Source organism: Martes martes (genome assembly GCF_963455335.1).
Source record: "Martes martes genome assembly, chromosome: 2".
NCBI lineage: Eukaryota > Metazoa > Chordata > Mammalia > Carnivora > Mustelidae > Martes > Martes martes.
The window spans coordinates 29,379,283-29,403,294 of NC_137889.1; the positions used below are offsets into that span (position 1 = coordinate 29,379,283).

The 24,012-nt window shown below is 39.7% G+C and overlaps 1 protein-coding gene across 8 annotated transcripts in view; it reads left to right on the forward strand.

Moving 5' to 3' along the window:
- Window positions 1-24,012, forward strand: part of NRG1 (neuregulin 1) — a gene marked incomplete at both ends in the record, with an annotated part of 1,090,467 nt that overhangs the window by 1,058,747 nt on the left and 7,708 nt on the right. For 3 of the 8 annotated variants that reach the window (XM_080796241.1, XM_080796235.1, XM_080796237.1), the window contains 2 exons: window positions 11,294-11,352; window positions 22,740-22,842. In XM_080796241.1, the coding sequence (XP_080652367.1) occupies window positions 11,294-11,352; window positions 22,740-22,842 (162 nt within the window). Of the gene's footprint in view, window positions 1-10,621; window positions 10,690-11,293; window positions 11,388-18,033; window positions 18,058-22,739; window positions 22,843-24,012 lie in introns of those variants that run through there. The other 5 variants (XM_080796234.1, XM_080796236.1, XM_080796240.1 and 2 more) reach the window with 3 other exon arrangements.

The window sequence follows — 24,012 nt, forward strand, 5'->3', positions numbered from 1 at the left end:
CTGTGCTGTTCTAGACAAGCGCTGTCTGTAAGGTGTCTTGTGGGACCTCAGGTACTAAGTACCTGTGAACAAATACCTCCTGGAACCACTTTTTTGCCCTCAAAAGCATTTTTTTTTAAGCTCTTCTTATAAAAGAGCAGAAGCGGTTCTAAGAGAAGACGAGTTTTGGTAGTTGGGTAGCTGATTCTATCAATGAAGACAGGCAACTTAACAAGACTAAGAATCACAAGAATAGACATCTAATCTGTTACTAAACATCTCTTTCATAGAGATAGGTTATAGCCTTAAGCCAAGATAAAACTCACAGGTAAAAGGCCTTTTCAAAATTTCAAAGCACGATGAAAATGAAAGAGCATGTATTAAATTATTTCTTCCGGGTCCAGATTACGTCCTGTGACAGTGAGTGTTAATTGGTTTAACAGTCATCCTAGAGATTCACTTTTTAATCACAGGTATATCGAAATTGACATATCTATAGTAAAGAATAGAAGTTGGTCAGTTTTGGTCTTTGGTTCTGCCAACTTGCTGTGAACACAACACAAACACGGCACCCCCATATTTATCATATTGAACTGGGATGAAGAAATTTTATAATCTCTTCCAAGGTTTACTCTGATCGAAATAGAAACAAACAGAAGCTGAGAATTATAATCTATACATTAGGAGGCTCATTTATCACATGGGGGGAAATTTTGTTATTCTGTTCTAATCTTGGGCAAACCACCTAATTATGTTTTAATAAATCTCTTTGGGAAAAAAAATGAAATTATAGGTCCGTAAATCCTCCTCCTTTTTAAACAACGGCACCCAGATTATCTATGTCTCATGCGATTACTTCTTGAGAAAAGCATCTGAGACCACTATATTTTAATTATAGTAATGAAACACGATCATTTTTCATCATAGCCTTTGCAAAGATTTACAAGCTGCATGAGTGCATATGATAGTTTCTGAATACCTCTAAGGAACCAGTGCAGTGATTTTCCACATATTAATTTCAGCTATATTCTGCAGCCCTCCCACGTCCTACACAAAACACGCAGTCACATAAGTGCTGTTCATTTGTTCCATTTTGGTATTGTGCCAACAACCGTAATTTTTTTCACCCTCCAGTTTTTCATTAAATTTTAAGCCCAATCCAGAAAAAAATACTTACTATATTTTTAATCTTGAAGTGAAATGTTGGTTATTCATCTAATAAATATTAAAGCAGCAAACCATGAATGAACACTTTGTAGCTCTCAAGCTAATTGTCTAGTGGGTTATGCTTGTCTTCCACTTCTCAGTAAATTGGCATCATAATTTTATTGGGTTGGGTTGGTGGGTTTTTTTGTGTTTTGGTTTTTTTTTTTTTTTTGGTAATTATAATCTCTCAGAAAAGTGTTAAAAAGCTTATCACTGGATCTTATTGGAAAGAAAATCTTGGACACTTACGATTTTGATAACTGTTTTACCCCTTTTGGACCATGTCTTTATTGAAGCATCAAAGAAGGCCAGTACCTTGAGGGAAGAATTAGAATATATTTAACATCCAGAATATTTCAGGCTTTTTTGTTGAATGAAAGTTTTTTTTTTTAATCCTTGTATTAAAAACATCTTTAACATTAAAAAAAAATAATCACTACTCAGAATTGAAACAAAGACACATAATATACCATGTCTTTTGATGGTATACTCTTCATTAGACCACATGAATAGAGACAGAAAACATTAAAAAAATGCTGCATTGGCTCATCATGGTCCTGTTACAAAGCCAGTTCATAGTTTCCATATGGTCCATCTGCAAAAGCAAAACATTTTGCTGAAGCATGAGCCACATCGTTCAAAATCAACTTTATCCCATGACTCAGAAACACCACAAGCATGGAAGTTTCCAAGTCTCTCTGGTCACCTAATCCACTGTTGTCTTCTTGGGAGTTGAAGTAGGAGACTGTACAGCAGATCTCTTTTGTTTCTCCACTTAGAACAAGGTGTTCCAAATGGATTAACCATGTAACAGTTAAACACTTCTCTGAGGAGAGGTTTGCTGGTTATTTGGGACATCCCCCTGGGGATTGTATGGGAATTTCAGCGGTGGTTCTCATCTTTTATATTGCTCTTCTCTCCATAATAATTTAAATTTATCCTGGGGAAAAAATAGTTACTATTCCAGATCACATAAAGACAGGAGAAGAATCATTCCATCTTTCTCCATTTGATGCCCTGTGTGATCGCATGGTTCAAAGAAACAAGACAATTTGAAATAATGTCCAGATTTCCCTTTTTGCTTTTCCCCTTGTTCTTGTATATCAATTCTTCTGAATAGTTTCAGTAGAGAACTATTTTGGAAGATGTTGATGTGATTTTTTTTTAATCTAAAAATGATTTTATACCAGACCATATTTATAAACCCATTATGTTGTCCCATGGACAGATGTGGCTTTCCCATGAGGGGATGAGAGTCTTAACCACCAATTTTGGTGAACAGTCTTGAGCCCTTTCACTTCAGCTTTCTGGATGCTATCTTTATGTACAGTATAGAGTTAATATGTTCTCCAAATTTCTTCCCAGGGAGTCCATGAAATTAAATGAATTCATTTCTGCTAAAGTATTTCTAACTCTGGGGAAGCAAGATTTTTTTTTCCTTATAATAAAAAGTAAATGGTAGTATTACATTTTCTCTGTAGACGTTAGATAAATACATACACCTGTCTTAACAGACTATGCTAGCATGTTTAAAAAAAAAAAAAACAACAACTACTTCTTCATTTTACTTATAATTAACAGTTTTACTTGGTTTGGCAGGGCTGCCAGGTAGCTTTATAACTTTGCATTTGACAGATCATTTCATATCTCTGACCATTATCTTCCTTATAAGCAAAAATAAAAAACAGAAACAAACACAAAACTTGGGAAGATGGGAGTTGCCTTTACACATGAGCTTACGATTTTATATCATTTTTATGAAGCTGTGTAGTGTATATAAGGGCCTATAAAAATATGCATAACTGGAGGAGATAAAGTCACAACAAATATGTTATAATAAACTCAATAAATGAAACCGTAAACATTTGTTTATAGAACAACTATTTCTACGCCAGGCATTTTTTAAAACACAGAGAAAATGGAAGGCATGGTCTCTGGTCCCTGGGAAGTTAGTGTGTTTAGAAAAATGAAGTAGCTAAAATAGTAAACCAATTAGAAAGATTATATCCCAAGGGGTGCAAGGCTGATTATTATGGTAATGAAAATTAAAAGAAGGAAAAGAAAAGACGGGAATGACTTGAAGAAGATTCTGTAAACATAGCTATCACTTATGGAGTCTTTTCCATATACCAGGCATGCACTGAGGCTACAGCAAGCTTTTCTGCAAGACGCAGTGACTTGCATAGCTAGACCAGCAGCTGTATTCTGGGACGCAGAACAGACACAAAAACAAAACAAAACAAAACAAAACAAAAGAAACCAACTTAGACACAAGGACCAATGTATGAGCTCCAAAGGCCAGGCAGATGACCTTGGACAGTGTGGGAGCTAGTAGGGAGTATTAGTAACTTCTGGAACAGGAGACTGACACAATAAACATAGAGCAGAGGTTTAGGGAAGACAGACTTCCATACAGGCCAAAGAAATTTAGGAACTAGATAAGGTGGGGCGAGAAAATCGGAGACAGTAGCTAAGATTAACGTTTTATAAAATCCTGGCCTAAAAATGACGATGATGATATTTATAACACTTTTTAGTAGCTGGATTAGCATAATTAAACAAGGGGATGATGGCTCAAATTCATGGTTGTGTCCTGTGGCCTCATTACCACGGCTGTAGAGGGAGAAATTTGGAATAGATAAAAGGAATATATATATATATATATATTCCATATATATATCTATATATATGGCCATATATATGTATATTTTATATATATGTGTATATATATATATAATAGTAACTATTTTTTCCCAGGACAAATTTAAATTACCATGGAGAGAATATATATATATATATATATATATATATATATATATATATATATTTAAGGTCAGAACCTCAAGCTGTAAAAACAGACTGCTGTTACTCTTACTCCCACCCTGGAAGAGTTCATTCTTCCCAATGGGTGTGACACTTGCCCATAGCACTTCTCTGTTCTTCAAAGTTGTAACATTTAACAGATGGAGAAGCATTTGTGAGGCAGAGTGGGCGCGACTCTGGAGGCTTAGATGTGCTCCCGAGATGACCACATCTTCTATTCCTTCTGTGTCTCTCCTGCATTGAGACTCCTGCCTTGTGCTTACTAGGTCCTTATTAACTCATTGTGACTTTCACTAAGGCATCTTGAAGGAAATTCTCTTGTCCTTATAGAAAACAATTTCGGTGAAGTTTTGCCTAAAATCAGGTGCACTGACGAGGTGATCTTAAGAGTTCACTTCCTTGTTTCTCCTAAAATCAGCTAGGCGGCCATGTATTTATGAATCTCCTTCTATGAGGCAGGCTCTTTGCTCGCGCTTAGCATCACTACTGAACAAGAGCCGTGCTGGGCTCTGTCCTCATGGAGTGTGCAGGCTATGGAGAGTAGCAAACATATTTCACGTAATTAATTTAGTTACAAATGGTGGTGTGCCAAGTGCTGTGATGGATGTTTAGGAAGCTAAGGGAATGTCTCCTGGGGGACCCCGACTAGTTAGAGGTGGTGTCTCTTGGGGGGAGTGGGGGGAAGAATACGCAGCCCTCGCCTTGAGAAGCCAATAGCCGATTTAAAACACAACACAACTTTGAAATATTCGTATTGGATTATTTCAGTAAAAAGCGAACATTTAGCTGTTTTGCCATAAAACGAGGCTGGCGGAGTAGATAGAACTGTCAAGTTCTGAGTCTCTGGGCTGTTGGACGTGACAGGGGGAGGAGGACATCCTCCAGGGAGGAAGGCCAGACCACAAAGCAGCACTCAGTATGTCCTCGAGTCCCAGTGACATGGAGATGTATGGGATGCAGAGTGATCCCACATCCGATGAAACTGTTTGAACCCAGACTCACCGAGATACATCATGTCGAGTAAACAATGGCTAGAGCTTGAGTCTACAGATGAGCATTTCAGAACAAGCTGTACAAACAGAGCTCTGGGAAGGGCACCAAGGTTCAGACAGGACGGGCCAATTCATAAACACTGCCACCCTCATTATTGGGATTGTGTGTCTTCGACATTAAAAAACAACACTGGAGGTCCAGGACAACTCGGATTTTTTGTTTTCCTCAATCTCCCCATGAATCTAGCGTGGCCAATCTATATACACCACGATCTCCCGGCTTGAGAACGAGTTCCCGGGTCATAATAAAAACAGGAAAAGTGGTGATGCGTGCTCGCTGAACAGTATCGGGGAGGTGTACAGAGTTGGATCTGAAGGAAATGTTACTGAAACATTTTATATTTAATATTTTCTTTAATGACATTGAAGAAGACCTTCCCTTGAGGAAATAAATATCTTCTGCAGATGATGCCATAAAGAACACTGAAACACAAATTAGAAAAGCATGTACAAACCTCAAGAAATTGCACTTAAAGGTAGATAACAGAATGAGGTTCATCGTGGGGGAAACGCAGACTAACAGTAACAGTACATTTGGGAAAGAGTGATCTACAATGCAGATAGTCAAGCCGTGAGTGGGCTCGAGGCCTAGCCAGAATGCTGCACCGGGAAAGGGGGTGAGAAAATTCAGCACTTGCAATGTGATACTGTAGAAAAACAGACCATCACTATTTAAGCCAGTGTAGACACTGCCAACTCCAAGCTTACACAGAATGAGCGCAAAAGGCCCTCCCCATCTAACACTTAAACTCATTGAGATTCCTTAAGATGAATCTGTTGGCATTTCCATCAGTTGATATTTGTAAACATTAAACACCAAAGAAATTATCTCAGAGGTTATACAATATGAAAGAAATACCACAACTAGTATCAAGGTAGAGCGAAAAGACAACAGGCACTTTTCTTTTTGAGGCAAGGTATTTTCTTTAAACTCTCAGGATATCTCATTGTAGGGTGATGACCAGGAGGGAGGAGGTGAGAGAGAGAGACCTCGTTTCCCTTTTCCTGTCCGATTTGGGAGGGCCTGATGAAAATTCATGAAACCAAGAAATAAAGGGTGTCTAAGGATGGTTTAAAAATGGACCATAAATTTATAAAACAGTTTATAAAATTAGCCAGTGGTAAATAACTAGAAGTTTTTTGGGGGTCTGTAAGTATCTGAATATGTCTAGCCGCTCCACCAATAAATGGGAAATCCTATTCAATCAGAATATCAAAACTTTACCAAGCACTAAATCAATTCTCAAAATACATGCATGTGTGATGGATTACACCATAAGCATCTCAGGACAGTCACCAAGTATTAAGGTTATTGTTAAAAAGTTTTTGTTTTATGAATACTATGTTCAAGGCTTGCTTACTAAATGGCACTACATTATCGAATCCTAGGTAAACTGGCATTTCAGTAATAAGATTTCATTTTGAAGGAATAACATTATTAAAGAGTTATAGGGTCTTTTCCAAATTCCAAACACAATGTTAAAGGTTTCTATTTAGGGGAGTGAGTCTGTGAGGGAGGCATTGGGAGCTGCTATTTAAAAAAATTATTTAGGAGTCAATAGAGGAGAGTGATCAGTCATGAACTATAAGAACAAAAGCCAGATGTTCAATATTGACCTGTACTTGGCAAATCAATTGACTATATGAAAGTCTCTTTGATATAGTTCTTTTTTATTTTATTTTATTTATTTGACAGAGATCACAAGTAAGCAGAGAGACAGGCAGAGAGAGGGAAGAAGGCTCCCAGCTGAGCAGAGAGCCCGATGCAGGACTCGATCCCAGGACCCTGAGATCATGACCTGAGCAGAAGGCAGAGGCTCAACCCACTGAGCCACCCAGGCACCCCTGATACAGTTCTTTATTGGACACTGCATTCTGATACTATCTTAGGCTTGGTTTAACAAACATTTTATGAGAGCTTTTGACAAGGTAGGCACTGTTAAAATTAGAGATACAGAATGATCAAGATATGGTCACTGTCCTCACCACAGAGAATCCCAACCCAAACAGGCAAGGACAGTGAAAAGAGATTGGGACAGGGTGCAGCACAGAGCCCAAGAGGGAATCGTCATTCAGGGTGTGGAAGTGGGAAATGGGGAAATGGAGGTCAGGGAAGGGTCAGTTGGAAGAGGTGATGCTTAAGTTCAGACATTTTCATCTCCTTAAGCTCAAGTGTGGAATAAAAATTGTCATTTTAAGAGCAAATACTAAAACAAAAAAAAAATAATATTCATCTTCTACTCTGATCAATGAAACAAATGGTTTCGGGTAGATATATTTATTTGTACATATTTGAGGCTACGATAGAGGCTTGATTATTATTCAGACAGATTCTTCTAAGAAATAAAATTCTTGGAATTTGCCCAGACTCATGCCAAGGCATACTGTTCACAATCAGATTAAATTTACCATACTCTTATGTCCAAAGAGAGTGATCAATCGGATGCTTAATGTAGAATGCTAATTTAGAAATATGTCAGAAGCCAGACAGTCTTTCAGAAGTAATTCCATAGAAGTTAATCAGAGCTTATAGATCAGATGAGCTTCCATTTCCATATGCTTTCTCTACACCACAGATGCAGACTGCAGGTTGCTTACATAAAAACTCTCTCAGTCTCTGCTTCCTGCCATTTGATTTGGCAACAACTCCAGATGTCCCCAAGGAGCACTGGGTGTGGTGCATAAACAATGACTTTAGGAACAATGAAAAAAATTTTCTTAAGAAGTTACATAATGACTGTTGCTGGACATTGGAATTGCTTTAGGAATGGGCATTTGCAATTCATTTTCCCTTCATGATGGTCTTAAAAATCCATCGTATCAAAAATGTTTTTATAAAGTCCGTGAGTCCTCCCCCACCCGTAGCACATTCAGAAGAAAGGCTGTCAGAGTTTTCATACAGTGAGTCCCTGTGTTAGGATGAGCATTGATTCCCAGAACCTTTGTGGTAAAAGGAGCCTTTGATAAATCACTTAGTTTAGTCCCTTCATCTTATCACTGAGGAACACTGAGGCCTGATGAAGTCCAAGGGATTGCCCACGACCAAGCAGCAAGGTAACTGTGGTGACAGGATAGAAGGACTTCGTCTCCATCTTCCAAGGTCAGGGTCCCTGACACCTTGACCTTGAAGGTACATACAGATCTCTTAGGAATCTTATTAAAATGCAGATTCTTATTCAGTAGTTATGAACTGGGGGCCCAAGATTCTGCATTTCTATTAATAAGATCCCAGGAGATGCTGACAATATTGGTCCATGAACAACACTTTAATAATAAGGCTTTACCCTAAAAAAATTTATTGGAGTGAAGGCAAACATTAGCATAAGGATAGTTTCGGCTCAAATACAACTGGCACCAAAAAAGATTCCAAAAAAGATTGGCAAACCTTCAGCAGGTCTGGTGTTACTATACCAAATAGTCTATGTCATCTTGTAATGGAGATAAACCACCATGCCATAATGCCAGTCCTAGGAAACGTCATTTTAGAAGTTCAGACTAATTAGAAAATTGTCAGGGTAAGATTTTTGATCTGCTTCACCTAGTTGTCCTGTGCCTTCTTACCTAAAACTGGCATCCAAGATGCATAAATGACAATTTTCTAATAAATGCATTCCTTAAGGGACTTATGATTCTTCAGCTATATGTTAATTTCATGATCCTTAAATCAATGCACTTCTTACCTCAAATGGTTGTCCCCCACATCCCCTGCCACACACACAGTGTTCACATGTCTTATACCATGTTCATTGTATGGAACAAGTGGATTATTGTGTGATCATCATGAGAATTCTCATTTTTATCAAGAATGCAAACAGGTAAGATGAAATGGTAATTACGGAATATATCCTTAATTCTGGATTACCTCCTTACTATAGGGTATGCCCATTTGGATTTGTAGTCCTGGTTTAGAAACAAATACACAAACAAAACCCTGTGTATTTCAGAAGTCATTATGTGAAATAAGTTCTATGGGAAACAGGTTTCCATGTATTTTTCTATATATCTGTGAAGAAATTCTTACTGAAGCATGCGTAATGCCATCTGTATGAAAAATGGCCCAGCCTCACAGACTACGATCTTATTTCTGGATTTCTCTAGGTAGATCTTCCTCTACTCACTGCTGCAAACATATTCTAACTAAAAATAACCAATTTAATAATATAAAAGTGTTTTCAAGGGTTGAAAAGAGCTATTTCAATACAAGAAGTTTATTGATAATACACTAATGATCATAATGACACTTTACGTTTGCACAAGAACTCATGGGACTAAGAATCAAGAAGTGCTTATATTTTATCTTATAGGCCATTCTTCATGAAATAGGAAAGTTAGATATACCAAATCACTTGGTAATATTTTTTTGGCATTGAATGTAGTTTTAAGGAGAATGAAAAATATCACCGTTACACTTGTAATAATGAATAGTTTTATTCACATTTCTTTGATGCCAAAAAAAATAGTGTTGATTCTTATTGACTCTGGAGAAGACTGGGTCACGTGTAAATCACGAGGTGTGTGAGGTCACAGCTACATTTTATTAAGTGCTTTGCATGGTGGTTGTGGTATAGCTCAACTATTAATAGTAATCACAGCTGCGGGTGTCAGGCATCTATGAGTTTGCTTGCTAGAACCTTTTTGATGGCCCTATTTACTAGAGCATGTTATTGGGGACAATGAATCCAGCATGAAATGCATTAGTTACTGGTATAACAGCGACAAAAAGAACAATTAGAAAGGACTTCCAAAGTTAGGCACATCCCCACATCACTACCTTACGATGTGGGTGAAGGAATGTTGAGTAAAATGAAAATTTTATACCATGGAAAGACATTTTCACCTTAGAAACAAAGTGACCTCTATTCAGTACGACTGGAGAAGAGTAACCATCTAAATTTTTAAAATGGATTTGCCTTTGATTTGGGATCCGTGGGTGAAGGGAAATGTCTGCTAATCAATAATCTGCCTCTTTCTGTTATGAGGTATTAAAAATGAGACCTAATTTGTAGTACCTTTAAGAAAACAGGGAATATAGTTGTTCTTATCCGTAATCACGAGAGTACGCAAGCGCTTGACTTCTACTGTAGTGCGATGATTGAACGAACATAAAAGTAGGCATGACTGTACAGAACTGAGTGTATAGAGACAGAAAAGCTCAGGGTCATTTAAATAATAAAAGATCATGGATGGAACCGTGGAAGTCCTTACCAAAACCAGCGTTTTAACAAGGTGTAGGAGTCAGTGCCCAGCGGCAAATAAGGAAATGCGAAAAGGGAAGGTGACTTAGCCGCCCAGGCCTTGCCAGCCCTGCTCAACTTTTCAACCTCCCTCGAGTTAAATTTTAGTCAGCTCTCCTTAGGAAGACCGAAGCAAACCACACCCAAAATATGTGGCCCACAGTTGTCATGCAACATGGTTTTTAAAAATGTGTTCTTTTCCTTTCCTTTATGTTGTTCAGTCACCAGGTCATTGTAGGAATCTCCATAATCCCTAGGAGGAAAATTGCCAGTCTGAAAATTCAGTGTCTGTAGCGTTCTATTGCTTATCACATTTTTGCCCTCTAGGTGCCAACCTGGATTCACTGGAGCAAGATGTACTGAGAATGTGCCCATGAAAGTCCAAAACCAAGAAAGTATGTTAAAATAATCTGAAATTTGCTCTCTCCCCCAAACTACAGCAACAATTACTACCACTTGGTGGTTTTACAGTTCAGTGGTAACTGATTCCTTTTGTCCTAACAATGGTTTAAGCACTCGGGGCGTAAACTCCTTCAGCACGAGCTTGTTTCACTCTCTCCCAGCGTGGGCTCCAAAGACCATCGAGGTAAATGACAACCAACATGGCTGGCGAGGCTGGCAACCGTGACAGGCAGGCCAACCAAAAAAAAAAAAAAACCGTTTCCTTCCAACACCTTTGACCAAAGCCCTCAGATGGAAAACGGACTCGAAGAAAACCTCCGAGTTCATTGTAGGTGAGTCCCTTTGAAAGAAAACTGACCCTTAAGATGCCGCCATCTTTCCGCCCTACAGACCCGAGGACCGCATTTTGTCCCGGTCTTGAGTCCTTTGGAGGAAATGCCAGAGTCTGGAAACCATGGTTAGGACAAAGACTCAGTTCCTGAGGGTGAACTCACCAAGTTCAGTCAAATGACACTGAAGGAGCTTCTTTCTAGCGTGTATTCACCTCTTCTCTTTTTCTCTGTTTTTTCTACCATTGTTTTTTGTTTCTTCTCTCAGGTGCCCAAATGAGTTTACTGGTGATCGCTGCCAAAACTACGTAATGGCCAGCTTCTACAGTACGTCCACTCCCTTTCTGTCTCTGCCTGAGTAGGAGCATGCTCAGTCGGTGCCGCTTTCTTGTTGCTGCATCTCCCCTCAGATCTCACCTAGAACTAGATGCGTTTTACCAGGTCTAACCTTGACTTGCCTCTGCCTGTCGCATGAGAACATTAACACAAGCGATTGTATTACTTCCTCTGTTCGTGACTAGTTGGCTCTGAGATACTAATAGGTGTGTGAGGCTCCGGATGCTTCTGAAATTGAAACTGAATAATGTGATCCAAGACGATAGTCATTATCCCACAGTGCAATCACAATAAAGGCATTTAAAAGTCTCACTTTTATTGGTAAAATAAAATCATTCCGCTAAACAGTCCATCTTCTTTATAAAAAACGGCAACGTCCTGAAAAGGATGCTGCTAAGTTGTAATCAGTATGCACTTGAAATGATGGTAAGTTAATTTTGGCTCAGAATGTGTTATTTATAACAAATAAACATACTAAAAAGAGTTCAGATGTTTCTCTTCATTAACAGTTTGCATTTAGGTATTAAAAAAGGCACTGAGTAGGAAAATTACAAACAAACATGGCACAGCAAATGAGATAGCCTGGCTTCTCCTTATGTTGCTTAGGAAACAAGTGATTCAGGACTAGTTTAAACAATCATTTATACTAGCATTCCTTTATGCTAGTGTCAATGATAATTTTAGGAACAAATAGGTTTTTTAAAAATATTATTGACTTTGAAATATAGTACTTTACCTCTGGATAGATATTTTTAGATGCAGAACTGGGAAATTTTGATGGGTCTCTATGGCTTCATGAAATTTTGAACATCATTCCTAAGTGACCTGATTCACACGTATATAATTTGCATGGACAACTAAATTATGTAATTTGTCCTGCTGTTGTGAACTTGGCTTTGCTTTTCCTTCTGGAGCTTTCCAAGGATTATATTTAAGGGTGGAGTCCATGTAGTTATCCTTTGAGATCAGAGATCGACAATTCTTTTTTCCTGTGAAAGATCAGATAGTAAAGACTTCAGGTTTTGCAGGTGATAACATCACCCACACAAACCACTAATTCTGCCAGCTCGGCACAAAAGCCCCTGGAGACAGCGTGTGAACTGATGAGCATAGCTGTGCACTATTAAAACTTTATTTACACAACTAATGAATCATTGAACACGACATCAGAAACTAACAATGTACTATACAGTGGCTAACTTGAACTTAATTAATAAAATAAAATAAAACTTTATTTACAAAAGCAGGCAGTGGGCTGGATTTATCAACCCCTGATTTGGATTGTCAGTTGCTGAACCTGAAAAATTTCACATGGCTTATTGGTGTAAAGTCATGGAACACAAGAAACAGTGATATGAGCAAGTCATTTGGGGACCCTAAAAGAATCAGATTTGCCTTTACTTTCATGCATACAAAGAATAAGATTCTGCTCCTCCTGTTAACACTCAAGGAAGAATAAATTTCATGGAAAAATTAATTTCCTATGCATATGGGGAGATCACATCCATAATATTCAATCGTTTATTTAGAGAGGTGGTGCTTTCTGTGTATTTGCATAGGCAGCATATCGAAGGCTATGTCCTAGGCCACTTTCTGTTGGGAAAAATTAGTAAATTGGCATTTGCTAAATTTTCAAACACAGTCTTCCCTTTATCCACAAGTCTTTAAATAATACACATTTAGTGGACAGGATTTTTCTCCCCATAGCTATAGATTAATCTTCTTAAAGGTAGGTAAGATGCAAAGTAAAAATAGAAGTAATAGAATTTTACTCATTATAGTAAAGCAATTCCTTTTAGAAATCAGTTTGTATTCAAATACCACAGATTTAGCAAATCACGTGCCTGTGTAAATAACAATAGCATCGTATTTTAGAATTCCATGAAAATTCCGAACGTTTGTATTACATTTAAATTTTTGGTGTTAGGTAGAGTTCTATTGTGCCCTGGAGGCTGTGTTAGGCCCCTATCTAGAGAAAAGCATTTTTTAAAAAATGTAGCTATTTCCCCAAATAATGATGCAGTTTAGGTCTGACAGTAGTAACCAGAGAAAATGTTTTCAACTTCTATTTTAGACCATTTTCTTTTTCCTAAGATATTTCCAAATAGCCACTATCCAATCAGAGTGTGATTCCTTAAATAAATTCTTCAGTGAGCTTTCGATCGCACTGCTGGAAGATATCCAGGAAGGCAGCGTTCCTATTTACCCTGAGGTAACAAAGACTGATAGGAAGCACATTTCTGAACAGAAGCTGTAAATGGCCAGGCATCGATGCCACCTCAGAGCTAGAAATTCAAGAAACACCTTTCAGAAATTGCTTTCCAAAATTGTCTTGCCCAGAGTTAATTTCCTAACCCCAATGCCTTAAGTTCTCAACGCAATGCAATGCAAATCCCTATAGAGAAGGCAGGAAAATAAATTGTGCTGCTCTAAGAACTTTATGTTCAAGTAGCAATGCCGTGTGCATGATGAATAAAAAATGTCACCACAGTGGTAACAATTAAAAACTTAATTGTGTTCAGAATGTCTGAAACACGTATATAAATTTTAAAAGAAAAGCTGCTCCCCAGGTGCGGAGAGAAACATTTTTTTCAAATTTACCAAACTACATTTTCCAGTCAAAGTATGACATTCTAAAAAAAGTACAATTTTTAAAATGCTTATTAACGCATAACTTACATTATTAGGATTTGATGCAGTTTTTCTGGCCAGAGTATCCTGTGGGCATTTATCGATTTGTAAAAATGGATTTAAAGTATGAAAGGAAAGAACAAATATATATTTTATAGGGCTTTCTTGAAGGCAGCCATTTGCCTCGAAATAAAACATATTTGGAATACTTTCTAAGAAAATGTTGTCAAGGTTAGTCAGCTTCAAATTTGACCTATCTTGACACAGAATTCCTACTTTAAAGGACTGTGTTCATCACTGTGGGGTATGTTGGGGGGGTACCGACAGTTCATAACGGATTTATAGACTTATTGAACAGAAAAAAAAAGCATTCACAGCTTCAGTAGAGGTAGTATGGGGCAAGTATGTCATGTATAAACTAAAATATAATAGGAAGTAGTTATCGAATGCCCAAATTACAGAATATTCTTAAAGACTACAATTTTAGAACTTTCAAGCGTATTCTTGGAATGAGTAAACCCAACAGATATCCTTAAACGTAATTTTGAATCAGAGGTTCCTAGTGCATAAATGACTTGTGTTGATTTCTAGATGCTCTGAAAACCACTGAAACTATTCATTTATTTATCCAACATGTGTATCTTGCTGACAGTAGAATAAAGGTATAATCCATGACAAACTGTCACAAAGCCCAGCTGAGTGTTAGCGAGACTTTATTGCGTGTGTGTCGGTGAGTGTGCTCATGGTGCACGTGGAAACTCGGGAGCGAAGAGAAGGTCTCCTATTACATTTCAAAAGGCTCAGTGGCAATACGGATTTGTATATGTGGGGGGGAAAAGTACCTACATTTGTAAAGGTAAGTCAAAAACTCAAAGTCAGACAGTAAATTGGTCCCATTTAGCACTGGCCTTGACAGACCTCCTTAAGAAGTCTGAGGGCTGCAGTGAGTCAGGACTCTACCTGTGTCTTTGATATTATTTGCATAAGGAGGCCCAAGATATTAAAGAGTAAAATCCTGAATGTCATCAAATTTTAACAGAAACCACAAAACGCACGTACAGATAAATTTTGGTTTTAAAAAAGGGGTCTTACTGTTCTTTTCTCTGATGTGATTGAGAATTTAAATTAGCCTACAGGTTAATCAGTTCTCGTCAAACAATTATAAATTCCTAAAGCAAAGGATTAGTGAGTCAATATTTATTAGTTTCTGCAGACTCTTAGATTTAAATTAATTTTTTAGATTGCTTACTGCACAGCAGGAAATCACATGTAGAAAAGGAAACAATTGTTTACAGTAACCTTTGTGGTTTTGAATTATTAATTTAATTTGAAAAATGTAGTGGCTAGACAGAAGTTCAATAGGAAGCGTATGATACATAACGAGCCTAAGACAACATTAGATTAAATAGAACAGATAGAAAGTAATAACCTTTTCAAAAATTAAAATTATTTGTGTATTCTGCTTTTCTTGACTCACAATGAAAGGAATGTAGCCACCAATAGTAAAAATAAATTAGAGCAGTATTTGCTCCACATTGAGAATGACTGATGCATGTTTCCTCTGCTTGTTTCCTTGTTAGGGCGTATGGCCAGAAGAGATTCCAATTTAAAGTACCAATTTCCCTTTGAATTATTTGAAATTGGAGCTGCCTGATATGAATGACTTCCCATGAAATGAAATTATAGTTAGGCTCACAGACTTACCTATAAAACTGTAAATGCAGTAATATGTATGCATGGGCATGCTACTAATTTTATTGAAGACTTAACCAAGCTTTCTACGCAACTAATATAGATCATTAGCAGTGTTCATGTAGGCATGGAATAATGATTCTCTGGAAAAAGTTTCTATAGATCTCTCTTGATTTTAACCCTTAAATTATTACTGACTGGTAGGAGGAAAAGGCGTAAGATGGAAGGGATTCTAGGGAGAAAAACTGAGTCACATCTTCAAGGAAATGTGTAAGGAAATTTATTATCACTTCCTTGGAAAATGAATTCTTGTACTTGATGTTCCAAAGTTTCTATAAAGGGAGCAGATGGTGGGGGAGGCTGCCATTTTGTCAAATTGAGTGTTGCACAGAAACAAGTGAAGTTCATTTGGATTTGAATAAATTGTGATTTTACTGTGAATGTTGTGCAACCGATTTAATCCTAAATCCTCTGGCTTTTAATTTATGAAAAGTTTAGGTTATTTGCCTGAGTACCCTTGACCCAGGGCAGACTGAACTATTCTACATTATTGTTACTTGATGTACTCTTTGATTTCTTTTTTAATCTGGAAGCTTCATTTCCTTAAGAGGTGGAAAGTTTTTAAAGTCTAAATTCTTGGGTATACCCCAGAAGCTTTCAGAGTTTTCCTGGCCATTAATTAGTTAAAAATAAACCTCCATGCAATTAAGTGGCCCAAAGTAGATCTCCAGATAGGTCTGTTTTCCGAGCTCTTAACCCTTTCGCTGTTGGCCACTATATTTCATGGCTCCTTATTCCACGGTGTCTCCCTTTGACACAAGTGTGAGGTTCCTAAGCATTTTGTCAGTGAGAAGTTAATTGGTCCAAAGTCACTGCACAGATCAATGGCAGAGGCAGGACCTAGAACCAGGACACGCCAGCACACTTGGATTTTCTGCTCTGTACTTGAAGTGATTTGTCCATGCCCAAACTGATGTTTCTGTACGAGAACTACCCCTCAACTGCATGTTTTCAAACTCAAGAGGTGCCGTGTCCTATTTTTTGGACCACCGTGGTATCTCTCCAGTCAGGGATTGAGACCCTGAATCTCCGTTTTCATTCCGCCCTTCCTTTCCACGTTTCTCTCCACCACATGCGGGCAAGTAAGGAATCCTAACGGGTCCCACCTGATGAAACTTATTCACAATTTTTTTGCTTCAAGAATGGAAAGTATCATTTCTGGAGGTTTGGGGGGGTTTATTTTTAATTGGCTCATGTTCCCCATTTCTTCACTGGAGGCTCTGTAGGTTCTGCTAGTCCTGACATCCCAGAGCCTCCAGGGACACATCTGCCAGGACTGTGGGCTGTGAGCTCGTGCCTTTGAGCCCCCTCCCGGGCAGCCCTGCAACACCTCTGAGCCATGTGCCCTCATCTGGGTGGCGGAGCTCGGCACTGCGGAGTGCCCACCGAATTGGCTGTTATTTGAGGGAGTCCTACATTGACATTAACGAAGGACCTCAAGAATTGGATCCTTCCTGCAGCCTCTTTTATTTTTTTTTTTTTAACTCTTTGGAAAAATGAGGCATTGAGGGTTGTCCAATGCCACAAAGAGTTATGGAAAAATCTGGAAGCCAGATCTGTGCCCCAACCCCAATTCCCTCTCTGGCTTTTTGGGCAGAAGCGTTTGTTGCTTTCTTTGAATCAAACGTTATGTAAGTGGTGGAGAAAGTGAAAGGTTAGGAGCAGAAAAGGAGATAGGTTTTTTAAATTTATTTTTGGTTTTTTCGTCTCGTTTTGTTTTTTTTTTTTTTTTATAACCAAACAACAAGAAATGTGTAGAGTGTGACTGTCCAAACTTGGAAAAATGTAAATCCAACGCAATAAAAATTTCAGACCAAACTTGTAGTACTCTTCTACTCCTGGCTCTGCCACTGTGTGCCTTTGGGTAAAAAACAAAATCACCTCCCTGGCACTTTGCTTCTCCCTTTTCAAGAGAGGAATGAAATAATACCGAATGCCTTTTTTTTCTTTTTCATCAGATATACGGTATTTCTGTTCCCAGAGGATTAAGTACCATAGAGGATAGTTCAGCAGTACAACTTCTCCCTCAGTAAGGTCTTTTAAGGGTTAATAAAGACAGGGTGTGCTGGTATTTGCACACCTCTTTAAAAAGAGAAGTTCCCTATGCGGACTCACGGAGGCGTACCTGAGCACTGCTTCCTTAACCACCTGCCATTTGTCCTGTTCAATGTGCACGCCCAGAGAGCCGTTAATAGTCATGTGTAATGTGTTTTGGAGTGCAGTGTATTGCTCTTTTCTGAAACTTTTTTCCCTTTCTTTCTTTTTTTTGTCAACTTTCTGCATTGGCAGAGCATCTTGGGATTGAATTTATGGGTATGAACCAATCATCATTCCTTTTAGCCTGCAGAATTTAGAACCTATGAGCTGAAATCTTTTCCCTTCCTACTCTTACCTTTCAGTTCCTAACTAATTTCCTTTTCCTTCAGAAGGGATCATACAGCTATAACAATGATTTCTCTGCTTCCAATCTATGATTAGTTTACTGAAATGTCACTGAGTGCAGCAGTTTCTAGATTCCCACACTTCACTTAGAGTTTAAAAATCACCTCACCTGCTGCAAAGTCACATATAGCCCACGTTCCTTGACCCTCTGATTGGATCTGACGAGGCTGTTATTTCAGAGTGGGGGCGGGAGGGGGGGCTGGGGGCGGGGGGTAAGTAGGAGAGGTGCGTTAGGCTATGGGAGGAACCAAACCAGGCCTGAGAGAACAAAAGAAGCTCTAAATGCATCAGCTCAAAAACACACCACATCTTAGGCAGATGAGAACGTGACATACACTGTAAAAAATTACCCACTTGATACAGTAACATAGAAAGCCCTTATACTGCAACACGATATTGTATCCACAGACTCTGATTTTCTGGGGATGTCCAGTCCCTCCTCTAGTCAACTTCATTATCTTAGGAGCAAGGAAATAGAAAACAGAAAGAAATACACCCAGTGCTATTTTAGGTGGAAATTCTAGTGCTAATGGAATTAACCTTGAGTCACTTAGATTATCCAGACCAGTAATCAAATAGAAATGTTCACACTGTAAACATAAAATAGTATCTCTTATGAGCCTATGAATCTGGGGCATAGCCCCTTTGAAGGCCTTTGTCCTAAATAATTGGGAGACAAGGCCAGTCTTGGGAGTAGAGGGAAGCCATTCTGTCATCCCAGAGGCTCACAATGCAGGTGCCCAGGCTCCCTGAACACCTCCTGCTGTGCTGGAATGTGGCCGTGGGTCAACAAAGCCATGTCCTGGTTAGCAGCTGGTGTCGATGACGTCATGCAGTGAGGGTGCCCTGCAGCATAGCTGCTACTCTCTTTTGGATGAGAGCATCACAGTCCATACCTAATCTACGTTCCATAATTTCTGGAAAATAAGGCTGTTGTAAGTTCTGTCCATGACAGGGATAGAAACTCAATCAATTGCCCATCCCCCCTCAAAAACTTTGAAGAGAAACTACTCATTTGTTGAGAAAACCCCCGCTTACATGTGAGTGATCCTTTGCACATCGGAGAACATCTCCCAAGAGTGAGAAGCACGAGAGTTCCCACCAACGCCGCTCAGGTGGCAGGTTATCTACTTGACGAGAGGGATCTGTTCAGATCACCTCCCTCAGGATAAAAATTGTCCCACTACTAAAAAGGCTTACCGGCCTTTCCTGCAGGGAGGAATAAAATCTACCATCACCTCCTCCTTTTCCTTAATAGCATCTCTGTCCCATTTTAATCACTTTAGGGTCTAACTAGAATTTAATATTTCTATTCCCAGACATTGAGGTAGGGCAACGGGTAGTTCAGATATAGGACTTCTCCCTCAGCGTGATCTGAAGGGTCAGGAAAGATACATGGTGCTGGCACCGGCATACCTCTTAAAGGCACATGGTCCAGAGACTGCATAGTCCCATGACAGCCAGTGTACTAAGCCAGAACGTTCCCCTTAAGGAAAATCAGACCTTAAAGGTCAATTAACAGTGAGAAAGACAAGGCTTCTGTCTCTTAGCCTGGCTAGATCAGACTGGAAAACATGCTTGATCTGATTGACTTCAATGCGTCCAGCCAAACCATAGAGTAAAGACTCGGAAGCATTTCCATTCATTACGGCAGATCCGCCAAATGGACTGACAGATTCTTTTTTTCAGCACTGCCTCTAATTTGCTCTTGCCCTACTGACCCTGTCACACTAGGGAAAAAAATAAGGGGAATGGGGGTGGGGGGTGAAAAGAACCCATTGTTTATATGATTGTTCATCAAGTAGTTTTCTTTTAACACAGTCATAATGTGGTGGGGGGGGGGATCCCCTGATCTAGCAAATCACTGGAAAGTGAAATATAAACAAAGATGAGAAACATAGAATGTATTCAGTAAATGCTGTTGTGAATACAGAATCTTAATCCTACATCTGTATTCTAAGGGCCTTGTCTTTCACTGGTTCATTTTAGCACTTTGGCTTTACCCTTTGGCCTTCACTGAGTTTGCCTTTTTATTTCCATGACCAATTTCACTGGAAAAACTTGTGTCTTCCCACATAACCTGGGCAGAGCAGTGAGTCAGCATGCCACATTTGCTGACAACCTGAGGTCGATCTATTCTTTTATGATTAGCAACCACCAACAATCTTGTCAACAGAATCCCCGGGAGTACCAAGGATGCCCTTTCCCCCTTCAGTCCTTAGATACATCCCATTTTTGTAGTTGTCAGAAGTAACTTCCCAGCTTTTTCTAAAGATGGGGTGTTAAGATGCCAGAGCTACCAAGCCCTCACCCTTTGCAAAGAAGCCAAGAGAGTGAGCGAAAGAGGGCACAGTAAAGCAGGGGTTTCATTTTCATGGCAATGATACTTGAACGTGGCTGTTTCTAAACCAACCAGTCACACCCAGAGGAGCCCTGCAACTCCCGGGCCCTTCGAGAAGGGACTGCGGGGCGGGGGGGGGGGGGGGGGGGGGGGGGCACCGCCTCTCCTTCTTAGACCTATCGCTAAAAACTGATCTGCAGGCCAGGTCTCCGAGGAGACCCCTGGGGCACCCGCTCACAGATTACCACCTTGTCAAATATGATTCCCTGTCCTGGAACTCTGGGGGAGGGGAGGCGGCAGACACAGCAATTAACACAGAAGCATTCACATTCCACATCCTCAGCTGACTTTCGCGGCACAAAAATATGTGACCCCACTCTATGTCTCCTGGGTCATTGTCTCACTGCAATGCACCAGCTGCTTTGCTTCCTAATTGTGGCTTCCACGTGCCGGCCAGCCTAGGGTAGGCGTTATGCTGTATGGGGTCACCCTTCCGACTTCGCACCCACCCTCTCTTCCCACCCAGCATTTCCTCCCTCTGCTTTTCTTTTGTTTATTTATTTTTCCTCCCTTAGTATCAGGCATGCTGTGCCAGGGACTTCAGAGGCTCCTTCACTTGTAATCCTGTTTTCCCTCCCACCTGCCTTCCTCCCTCTCTCTGTCATTCTGTCAGTCTGTCTGTCCTCTGGGTTTGTTTTTTTCCCCCTCCCACTTCCGACCCTTTTGGTTTGTTTTTGTATGACTTCTGCAGCATTCTAGTCTTTTACCCACTGACTTCTATTTTCCTTCTCCTCCTGTTAATAATCAGTGCTATATTAATTTGATTTGACAATGTTCCTGACCTGTTAACTGGAATTTGATTACCATGGGCTTGGCTTGTAGGAAATGTTTTGTTTAATGATAAGGTCTCCTGTATCACAGAAATTAAAATGCACTTTTTCATTTCAAGAAAACTTCCTGCGACTCGCTCTCTTTCAGTAGAGAAAATTGAAAATGTTCCCTAAGGCCCCATGCTGATGTCCAGATAAGAGACCTCGATTTGTATAATACCCCCCGGTTTTTGACCAGCTTATTAATCAATTTGGCAAGTTCAGCTTACAATGTTGATGATGTACCAGTCTGAGTTCTCTTTGTCGGTCAACTTGTGAATGTCCTCCAAGAAATGTAATTAGACTGGTTGGAGGCTCAGTTCCTAAGAGATCAGGTTTGCCATTAAATCTGCCAATCTCGAGAAGAGCCTGACCTACCAAAGTATAATCAAGGGATCCCTCCCCAAAACGGATTTGCAAATAGAAAGACTTCCATGAATAAAAGACCGGTTGCATTTAAGAACCCAAAGTTCTAAGCATCACCCACCCCTCGTGTGACCTCCTTGAGCTGACATGCCAAGCCTTCACTATAGGGCTGTACAATCTAGTCCAAGTCACATATCCCGTGTGCTAGTGGTTTCTTTACACACATCAATTAGGTTTCTAAGTACAGTCGGTGAAGTGATAATAATTGTCCTTCAAAGGACAAATCTCCATCTTGGCCCTGGACTATCCTACCCACCATATTGGATTTTCTCTGATACAGTGCCCTGCTCTCCCCACCGTGGCGCTTATAACATGTTTACATGTTACCTTTAAATCGTAGGGATCCTGCCTCGGTATTGTTGCTAACTACAAGTCAAGCTCATGTTTGCAAATGTTTTTGACTTTATTTCTTAAGTTAGAGATGGCTCCTTGTAAAGACCACCGGAATATAAACTAGCTGGGAAATCAAAAGGGATTTGGGAGGGGGGAACGGGAGAGAAGAGGGCGAGCTGTGCCCCAGTGGTTCCAATCCCAGCTCCTTTTATTGGCTTTGATTCCTGTTGCCTTTGCAAGAGTTTTGGTTTTTTTAATTAAAAACTACAGTTTTAACTAAATAATTATTTTCTAATTAATGTTATGATTTGCCAGTTTAATGCATATATATTTGTAGCTTTTAAGTAAAGTAATTTAATAGTATAATTTTTTATTGCAAATGGCCCCAGCTGCCTTAGCTGTTTAAGCTCAGAGTATAACGCAGAGTATGCTGTACCTTAAGTATGTCTGCAGAAGTGATGAATTGTCACATATTTACTTTCTTGTGAACATGGACAGTGCCATGCCGCATGCCAACTATTCAGTTGTTAAGTCCTGGCGAGTGTAAGGGGGTTTTGGTGACGTCTGCTCTCATCCCTTTCCAGAAGCGGAGGAACTTTACCAGAAGAGAGTGCTGACCATCACCGGCATCTGCATCGCCTTGCTTGTGGTCGGCATCATGTGTGTGGTGGCCTACTGCAAAACCAAGTAAACCTTCCTCCTCCATGCCTCTCTCTCCTTAGCACAGAGAAGACGGCTTAGCTGGCCCAGGGCTCTGCAGAGAGTGTTTGCAACAGCCTAGTCTTGAAAAGCGGGAATGGGGAGGCAGGGGGGCGTTTCTGCTCAGTTTTTCCTCTAAGTAATCTATTTTGAGGACTTTTGCTATAACTAGAAAGCTTTGCCTATTTGTGTGAAAGGGTTCAGAAGACTTGTGGTCATTGGCTGTGACCTGTGACCTGGGAAAGGGTTGGAGGGACCGGCTTATGGGACAGGTATGTGTGGATGAGGGTGGGCCCACCATATCCTGAGAGGACAATGGTAGGCACACCAGGTGTGTCTGTCATATCACCCCTGAAAATGTGTCCCACTCTGCACTCAGACTTAGGAGCTAAAGGAAACACTTGGCAATGGTGGCAGTGAAGGTTTTTGAAACATTACTGCGATGATTTGCCGGTTCCCTCTAATGAGCTTACCAGTTGAAATGCTCTCAAAGTGCAGGATGTACAAAAGGAATCTCATGGGAGGAGAATCAAGCAAATCTTGCTTTGAAAGAAAAGAAAACATTAAAGCAGATTTGTGTTCAGTGTGTCTGGCCCCTTAAGCTGGGTCCATATTAACAAACACAATTACCGTGTGACCCCAATTCCCTTCGCTTTTCTCTCTTACATAGAACTTCTGCTTCAAATAGGAAATAATGTTAACAGTTTTGTTTCGTTTTGTTGCCTCATCACAAAAACTCTGACCAATTTTGGGGGCGGATATTGTCATGATCTGAATGTTGCTTGAGGAACAAAGACAATAGGTTTTTAGACCCTAAAATTAAGGGGACGGATGGCATTTTAATACCCCCGATTTCATGGGTTGCCAGGATTGCATAAGCGATAGAGATAAGCCTTCCTGGAATCTACCTTCTGAGTCTTATTAGATTCAATCTCAGTATTTTAATATCCATTACCCAGTTCTACCAAAAAAAGTGTTACTAGAGTAAGATCATGTTATAACTGTGCTAAATCTATGGGCAAAATATGTACCTAGCTGCTCTCATGTACAATGCCATTCATGCACACCTACCATGTAGAAGGTACAGATTCAAAATTAACTTCATCTCCTTAAGAGACACACAGGCAAAATTATGAATGAAATCAGCCTTATCAATCA